Genomic DNA, 9,238 nt, shown 5'->3' with positions numbered 1-9,238 from the left:
TAATATTCCAGGCAGAGGAGCAAGAAAGGATCAGAGGTTTTCATGAGAGAGAGGAGCACTCAAGGGAGCAATCCTGGGAGGGTCAAGTTCAAATGCAAGGCACATACATGGTAAAAGATTGGGAAGAGAGAAGTCAACAAGCGGAAGAATGGAACAAGAGACAAGCTGAGGAGGCAAATAAACAAGCCATGCATGAGACATCAGCATTCCAGGGAACGGAAAGCACTTCGGATCAGACGCATTAGCCAAAAAGACCATATTTCAGTCTGCCAAGAACTGGTTTTAAGAAACCAAGGAGAACAAGCATGTTTGATATATTTAGGGATGAGAGATGAGCATGCGAAATGATGTGTGGTGTCTTAACTAGCAGCACTATCTTTTACTTTGCTTCCATGCATTTATGATATGGTCGTGTCATGAACCTCAAGTTTACATACTATTCTCTTTGGTGTGCAAACTGCTGTCTTTTGTGTCATGTATGCAAAACATGTATGATATGTTGAAGAACATGTTGTGTTCTGTTTTTTCCTGTGTATTTTGTGTCATTTTTGCTAGGTGAGTGGTAAAAAAATACAGATAATGTACTGAACTGATGTTAAATTGGTGCACAACATGTATTCAACTACTGAACTGGAGTTAAATTGGTACAACATTGGTACAGATCACATACTGAAATGGTCTGTGTTGTCCTTCTCAGGCATGCCATTTTATTATAGCAGTCAATAAAACAAATCTGAATTATACATGGTCCAAATTCAATGGATTGCTCAAAGCAATTGTTTTGTGTGTATAAACTTGGCCACACTGATTGTTTATGTTCTTCTGATAGATCAGCCAACTGATCAGCTGTGAATTGCCAGTTAAAACGAGTGATGCACTGTAGTCATCGAGTGCAACTCACACTTTTAGTTTACAATTGAACTACCAGCATTCAGAAGCTGTAAAAGATCGTTCATAAGCTATAAAAGTTCATCCAGAACATGCCAGATAGAATAAAAATGCATACCATTCAGAACATCTTACATTGCATAGCATTCTGGCACAAGCTAACATCACATTGTATGGCATCTCAGTTCATCAGCAGAACATAGCAAATAAACTGAGAATTTCCACTGTCAAAGGATCAACTACTGAACTCCAGTGCCACAGCAAACCCGTTTTTGAAACGTCCAGTGCCAAAGTCACGGAATGGGTAAGTCACCAATCCAATCCACATCAGAGCCGCCGACTCGGCGAGAGCACAAAAGCCTGCTGTGGAGAGCCTCCAGCACGTCCATCCCTGGAGTGCACTAGGATCACACGCGTGGTCTCCGAGCTCCGGCGCCGTGCTTGTGTCTGTGCCTGAGGCGCACAACCTCGAGCCGTCGGCGTCATGCGTGCGTGCGGCGCACAACGTCCAGCCGCTGCTCCGAGCCGACGGCGTCGTGCGTGCGTGCGGCGCACATCGTCCAGCCGCTGCTCCCAACCGCCGGCGTTGTGCGTGCGTGCGGCCCGCAGCCTCGACCGGCTCGACCTGCACGGTGCGTGTGGTTCACGCCGCGTCCGTGCAGAGAGCCCACGCTGCCACTGGCGTCGGAGAGGATTTGCCTGTTTGCACTTGGGCAGGGGAATGGGAGTTTGCACAAGGATGCTTATAGAGGGATTAGTTATGGAAAGTAGATTTTTACTCCCATTCCCTTGTTTGGTATATGGTGCGAATTAGCGTGGGATAAAACTCTGCTCGCGAATTAACAGGGTATCCCTGAGATGAAATATGTGGGAATTGGCTTCCTCAGCTCCCATTTCCCTTCCCACTTAAACTCCCATTCCCTCTAATCAAATAGTGAATTTTTAATCTCCTCAACCCTCAACTCCATTCCCCATCTCGAATTCCCCCGAACCAAATAAGGGTTAGAGATTTTCGGGTTGGAGGGGAAATTTGACTATCCCGAGCGGCCACGATCTGATTTAAGCGGTCCGGCTGGACCCGCTCGCGAGGATGACGTGGCACCCGTCTCTGCGTCCAGCGTATGCTGAAACGTATGTGTAGCGTAATGGCAAGTATGAGCACCGTTTTGGAGCGATCCACAAGTCGCGGGACTGTTTTATAGCAGGCCGACAAGTTCCTGCCTGGACCGTGCGTGTAATTTACTCCGAATAGGACGTATGGGTATTCAAGTTAAATGAAAAAGTGATGTGAATAACCATTTTAAGTACCTCTTGCTTTTGCAATGTTGAGAGTTACAGCAAAACAGTGCGGTCTCAAGAACATTACGGTGAGCCAACAGTGAGATAAACCAGAAGTCAAGGCGGTTGGGCACAAGCGGTTTTATAATAACGTGGTTTATTCATCGATTAACTAGGAATGTCCGATCCTTACAGCAGACACTATCACCCTTGAGTTGATCGAGAACATGGGCTGGGCATTCGAACAAAAAGGCAGCGCGCAACAGTCCGTGAAAGTGAAACCAGAGGAGATGAGCAGAGAAGAAGGCTTACATGAGAAAGGCAAGCACAGCTATGGTTCCTGCCAGCCATGCCTTGAAATTGCAGTAGCACTCTAGGGCAATTCATTGCTCTGCGTAAATCACCGCCAATCAATCACATCATATATACATGCAGCTTCTTGAGCTTTGTCACAGATAAAACCAAACAAATTAAAGAAAAAAAGCCGTCGGTTTTGGCAGCAACAGGTCAAGTCCGCAGCATGTGTGTGTGTGCAGCAACTAAGCCTAGTTACATGCATATAACGAGTGAATCTATCTATGCACAGTACAGACACCCGGATGTACTGTGCGGGTTCATAAGATACGACGCCGACATTGATATGCCATTCTCTGCAAATACTGGCACGAGGCCAGGTCTCATCATTAACCATCCTTTTCCTTCAATATGAACTGAAACACTTCAAAATTGTTATTGTGTATAACATGACTGAATTAATCGAAACATACGTGCAATTAACTAGTTTAGACTGTAAAGTATGGAATACAATTCCTGCAATCAAATAATACGAACTTGGCGCAGGTAACTATCAAGGTCCTCTCGAACAGTAGGTATGTCGCTCCTCCATGCAAAGCTAAGTTGAGCTTCTGACGAAGCTTTGCCACCTTTCAGTATTAAACTTTTCATGGTGTTGATACGCTCATCCCTCAATTTACTACCGTGCAATATTTGCATGGCCCTCAGAGCTTTTGCTCCAGCCATAAGGAAGCTTGCAAATTGCACCTCCCCTATAGTTCCATAATACCCATGAAGTTCCACATATTTGAGATGCTCGTTTAGGCACATAATTGTATCAGCTGCTGGTTGCCACTGCCCAAACGCATGTTTATCCGTCCATTCAAAGGCGAGGCACTGTGACCATTAAGACAAATGATCAATTAAGCTATTCTAAAATCTAATAAAAAAATGATGTAAAAATTTATATGCTACAATGAACCAACTAACAGTAATAAGTAGAAAACATTCATATTCTAGATGCCAGTTTAACTTAGGTAACCAGCTAAAATTTTGGAACGGCATGGACATTACAGCTGTAAAGCCTTAGAACCATATATTTTTTGTCCTATAAACAAGGTAACTCCAAAATCAACAATTACCCAGCCAAAAATCAGTCAGTGGAACAACCCTTGTAACATATTTTCTGTTCGCACTAAAGCACTCTTTAATTTACTCCCTCCTTCCCAAAACAATAGGAGCCTAAGCTTTTCCAGAACATCCCAAGATGTAAGGCGTGTTACTACCTCCATCCGGGTTTATTAGTTAGGCCCCCTCGTATTTTGGGTCGAACTTTGACCATCAACAAAACTAACAAAATAAAAATTATATATGATACAAAAAGCATATTGTTGGTTTTGTATTTGCTAGCTCTTAGCCCGCACTAGTTTCTCTCTTACGACTAGTCGGAAATGATCACTAATCATAGGTTCCAGTTAGAACTAGCGCTTGGTGCGCTAGATGGACCTGGCCATCTACTGTTTTCATGGATCAGTCAACCACGTCTGGTAGGATATCATGGAGGAATCGTTAATAACCATGCGCCTCAGTAACAACCAGCCATGCTCTAATTTCCGTGCCAAAATCTTACACGCCTTAGATAATGGGAAAGGAGTAATATTTCAAGAAAATAGCACATTTGTGCCGAACAATCCTGGTAAAAAAACAATTTGTAATCTTAACTCTCTAACTAATAATAAAGCGGCTATTGCTTCTGGCGGTACGTCATCGAAATTGACCCAAAAGTTGCAATATATTACCCACTAATGTCACTTATAAGTGATAAAAAATGTTTCACACAGGGAATCCCTGCATGGGCTGGTCCATGTCTGAGCAGCCTGTTATTTAATTTTTTTGTCGTTTTCCTTTTTCCTCTTTCTTCTTTCTACTTTAAATAATTTCGGACTTAAAAAAGTTCCAAAAATAAAAAGAAATGTGAATTTAGAATAAATGTTTTGTCAATTCAGTAAATGTTTGGGAATTTTTTAAAAAATTGCATATTCAAAAAAATGTTCGCAATTTTGGAAAAAAATGTTCATGATTTTTTTTAAGTTCACGTATTAAAAAATATTAATGGAATTGAACAAAATTTTGAATTTCAAAAAATGTTCACGAATTGAAAAATATCCTAAAAATTAACAAACTGTTCATGACTTGCAAAATAGTTTATTGATTCAAAAAATGTTCGATAAATCAAAAAATTGTTTGTGAATTACAAAAATTGTTCCACTAACTTCCAAAATAATGTTCATCGATTCTAGAAATGTTCGCCCCTTCAAGAAAAATGTTCATAATTTTTTTCTATTTTGCAAATAGTATAAAATGTTCATGAATTCAAAAAATGTTCATGATTTTAGAAAATGTTCTCAATCTGTAAAAATGTTCAAGAATTTGAACAATTCTCACAATTTCAGATATGTTCATGAGTTTAAAAAAATGTTCATGATTTTCAAAATTGTTCGCAATTTCGCAAAAATGAGAGTGATAGTGTATCTCAGTGATGTAGCGAAATGTGGTCATGGCCATTGAAGATTATAACTTTTTTTCTCCCATCGCAAAGCACGCTAAGAAAAAACGAATTTGTAAAAAAATAAGCGGTTCTGTTTGTGCGTTTATGGTCATAGCAAAACTGATAAGGTTAAGTAGTTTCAACAGACTACTTGTGCACTGAATTTTCTTTCCAAAAATATCAGAAAAATGGATTTTAAAAAAAGAAAGGAAGTGAACACAGGAATGTAATGTGTGTGAAAGATAAAGGAAGGAAAAATCCTATCGCGAGCTTGTGCACCATGCATATTAAGTTTACCTAGCATTTTAAGACATATTTGAGCTAAACTCTGATGCCGTACTTGCCAACTAATATTAGTAAGGGGCCCCTCTAAAACTTGCCTACAGCAATCAAATGATCAGATCTACAGTTAGTTCTCCAAACTTAGAATGAAAACAAAATATCTAGTGGTGATTTCAGTAAACCTAGATACCGATTATGGAGCAGTATACTTTGCCCAGATAGAAAATAGATTTTCGAGACAAACATGCAAATAAATGAAAACAAAATATCTAGTGGGATTTAAGGAAAACTTAATATGTTGGTAAATACACAGAGAGAATTTGGCAAATGATTTAAGCCAGGCTCTTTTAGTCTAGAAAAATAGACGCCGAAACTTGAGAAGGGCATTGCATACCCAAATCTGAAGAACTTGCAAACAGGGGAACAAGCTTAACATGTTGGTAGCCTTCCTCAGTTCTTCACCATCACTAAATTTCATGTTGAGGATCAGTGTTGTAATGATGGATACTGACATCTGCATAAAAAAAAAAGAACACTTGCATGAATTTTATATACACATGGAACCCCACAAATCAAAGCTAAGCATGTAGGTATATATACCTTAGGCGTAATCACAAAGTTGGGCGAGTGCAGCATTGGAAGTGTGAGAGCAACCTTCCGGACCTTAGGAGGAAGGGCATCTTTTACAAAGATGTCGGGACATAGCCGCCATATGTCCGCATATAAGAGCACAATGCTTTCAAGATTAGGTGTTCCGCTGAAAGAGACCTTTTCAAGTGGGACGTGTGGCCTGATGTACACCTCGACGAGATTACGTGAGCAAGGGACGAGGCGGCGAAGGTTATGGACTCTGAAGAGCTGTAGCTTCCGCAGGGCTAGACAGCCGGCGATCATAGAGTGCAACGACGTCTCGGGAATCACCACATTGGACAGGTGCAGATAATGCAGGCTATGCAAAGGCAGAGTTACTCCAAGTTGGGGGTCAAGGCAACAGCAATGCAGCTCCAAATGTCGGAGAACATTAGCGCTGAACCTTAGGAGGTCGCGAGGGAGCGGCGGGTGCGCGGCGTGCGGCACGAACTTGAGCACGAGGCTGTCGTCGATGCGCTGGTTGAATAGGATTTGCAGCCAGCTAGAGGTCGCCTTGTGCGCGGAGACGGTGGCGTGGAAGCGACGGATAGGCCCATCGCCGTGGGAGGAAAGGATGCGCAAGATTGAGTGGCCGTCGGAGCCAAGATTCCTGTTGCTGCCGTCGAGGTCTAGGTCGAGCGGCACCGACGGCCAGATGCGTCGCCAGCGGCGGGAGAGAACCATGGTGCAGGCTGCGTTCTTGACAGGGAGGAGGGAGACGATGTTGCCCAGCAGGCAGTCAGGGAGAAGGCTAATGCGGTCACCCTCCTCTGCCTCCATTGCCGTTGGCCCCAAAGGTTGGGGTGTCAGGCAGGGGGAACAAAACGGATCTAATTCTGCCTTGGATCGTCGTGGACGCCGTTTGGATCTTGATGAACCGGTGAAAGTCCACGAGATCGAACTAACAAAGGCTGGCTGCCTTTTTATGACTGCTATATTATAATATAGTCCGGCTACTGCTCCAATCCTGGAATATTTCGGATTAGAAACCGTATCCACTCCGTCCACCGCTACATATTATTCTTGGAAGTGATAGCTCATCTCTACCCCTATAAAAAACTCAGTTGACGATGATGGTGTGTCTGTCATCCTTCAGTATAGGCCGTCTGGTTTATATCTGACAGATAGGAAGAAACTATGATAATTTTGCAAAAAGATACCCACACCCCTCTCCACATTTGCAAATAAGGCCTTCCCTCATTCATCCTTTTCTCCCACAAGATAAACTACTCATACAAATGCATCTTGATGTTCCGTGCAACGCATGGACATTTTGCTAGTACCGATTAAAAGACACGAATCCAACTCCAGGGAGGGCATCCGCAGTAGCAGCCGCCTCAACCCCTCTGCTACTCCACCGATGCCCTCACTGGAACACCAGATCCTCCGCCTCCGCCGTCGGAGACGCGGCTTCGGCTTCAGGTCCGAAGCCACCGCCGATACGTCTCCGTGTAGATCTAAAGACGGAGTGTGGGTTTGGGGGATGCGACCTCGAGAAAGCCGGCCAAGGGTTCGTGGACGAAAAAGACTCCTCCTCTGGCGCTCCCGCGGGCGGCAGGGGAGGAACCCTAGCCGTCGGCCGCCTCACCACCTCTCCTCTCCTCATCCTCCTGCCGCCGCCAGAGGGTGCGCCCGGGCGAAGCCTAGCCAGCGCCGGCGCCGACGCCGGCGGGGCATCTTCGTTCGCCACATGCGGGAGGGCTGACGCGGGCCGGCAGACCTGGATCTGGTCATGGAGTTCTCGCGGGGCCCCGCGGCGTGGCCCCTCATCGGCGCAGGTGATGGCGCGCGGGCGTGCTGGTGGCGTGATTGGTTGTGCTTCGGTGGTGCTCGGCTAATGTGGTGATGGCGTCGGCTCGATCCAGATCCGGTAGGAGCGGGCTGCGGGCGGTGCGGCCTGCGGGCGGCTTCCTCCACCGTGGCAGCCAGCTGGCAGAGGTGGCGTCGCAGCAGTGGCGGCCTCGGCCTTCCCCTCCTCTTCTTCGGCGACCGGGGGAGGTGGTGGTTGAAGGAAATATGCCCTAGAGGCAATAATAAAGTTGTTATTTATATTTCCTTACATCATGATAAATGTTTATTATTCATGCTAGAATTGTATTAACCGAAAACTTAGTACATGTGTGAATATATAGGCAAACAGAGTGTCCCTAGTATGCCTCTACTTGACTGGCTCGTTAATCAAAGATGGTTAAGTTTCCTAGCGATAGACATGTGTTGTCATTTGATGAACGGGATCACATCATTAGAGAATGATGTGATGGACAAGACCCATCTGTTAGCTTAGCACTATGATTATTTAGTTTATTGCTATTGCTTTCTTCATGACTAATACATGTTCCTATGACTATGAGATTATGCAACTCCCGGATACCGGAGGAACACTTAGTGTGCTATCAAACGTCACAACGTAACTGGGTGATTATAAAGATGCTCTACATGTGTCTCCGATGGTGTCTGTTGAGTTGGCATAGATCGAGATTAGGATTTGTCACTCCAAATGTCGGAGAGGTATCTCTGGGCCCTCACGATGATGCATTACGGAACGAGTAAAGAGACTTGCCAGTAACGAGATTGAACTAGGTATGAGGATACCGACGATCGAATCTCAGGCAAGTAACATACCGATGACAAAGGGAACAATGTATGTTGTTATGCGGTTTGACCGATAAAGATCTTCTTAGAATATGTAGGAGCCAATATGAGCATCCAGGTTCCGCTATTGGTTATTGACCGGAGATGTGTCTCGATCATGTCTACATAGTTCTCGAACCCATAGGTTCCGCACGCTTAACGTTCGATGACGATTTGTATTATGAGTTTATGTGATTTGATGACCGAAGGTTGTTCGGAGTCCCGGATGTAACATCCCAAATTTCCAATTTGGTATGTTATACATAGATCATAACTGCATATCATGTTTTATTGCATTTGGACAAATCCTTGATAAATCCTAAGCAACTCAAGGACCCTCGGAGAGAGTTGGGGATTTTTCTTAAATTTTCATATTTGATTTTTATCAAATAATGAGACGAGGATTTTGGTTTTAATTATTTTCTCTCCGGAAAAATATTTCATTCTAAAATAAACGAGAGGAGAAAACATGACTTCTCCAAAAATATTGAAATACTGGAGGTAAAATGTTAAAATCATTATTTGGATTTATTTGCAATTTTTATTGCATTTAAAAAATATGCATGTTTTCAAAATATTTATTTTTGATTTTAAAAATGTTCACCCTATTCTAGATTTTCTAACTAGACGGGGAAAATTTATTTCATATTTTTATGATTTTTATTTATTTTTCTACGCAATTTTCTTCGCGGAACTTATTTAAAAAAA

General features: G+C 43.4%; 1 protein-coding gene across 1 annotated transcript; it reads right to left on the bottom strand.

The window, feature by feature from the left end:
• Positions 1–2,901: 2,901 nt before the first annotated feature.
• LOC123048535 (putative FBD-associated F-box protein At5g56440) lies at positions 2,902–6,793 on the bottom strand. Its single transcript, XM_044471618.1, has 3 exons — positions 5,870–6,793; positions 5,664–5,783; positions 2,902–3,336 (listed from the first exon to the last, which is right to left on the bottom strand). Exons 1-3 carry the CDS (start codon positions 6,677–6,679, stop codon positions 2,983–2,985), a joined length of 1,284 nt encoding a protein of 427 aa, XP_044327553.1. The 5' UTR covers positions 6,680–6,793; the 3' UTR covers positions 2,902–2,982.
• Between the last annotated feature and the right edge of the window lie 2,445 nt (positions 6,794–9,238).

Source organism: Triticum aestivum, chromosome 2D, assembly GCF_018294505.1.
Source record: "Triticum aestivum cultivar Chinese Spring chromosome 2D, IWGSC CS RefSeq v2.1, whole genome shotgun sequence".
Lineage (NCBI taxonomy): Eukaryota > Viridiplantae > Streptophyta > Magnoliopsida > Poales > Poaceae > Triticum > Triticum aestivum.
Note: the sequence above shows the minus strand (reverse complement) of the source record. Positions and strands in the feature narration are given on the sequence as shown.

What these genes read in the sequence shown, in the direction of transcription:
- LOC123048535 (XM_044471618.1), bottom strand. Translation starts at nt 6,679, where the DNA reads ATGGAGGCAGAGGAGGGTGACCGCATTAGCCTTCTCCCTGACTGCCTG. An exon ending in ACTTTGTGATTACGCCTAAG is followed by an intron (nt 5,784 to 5,869) that starts GTATATATACCT and finishes TTTTTTATGCAG; the next exon opens with ATGTCAGTATCCATCATTAC. An exon ending in TGCAAGTTCTTCAGATTTGG is followed by an intron (nt 3,337 to 5,663) that starts GTATGCAATGCC and finishes TAATGGTCACAG; the next exon opens with TGCCTCGCCTTTGAATGGAC.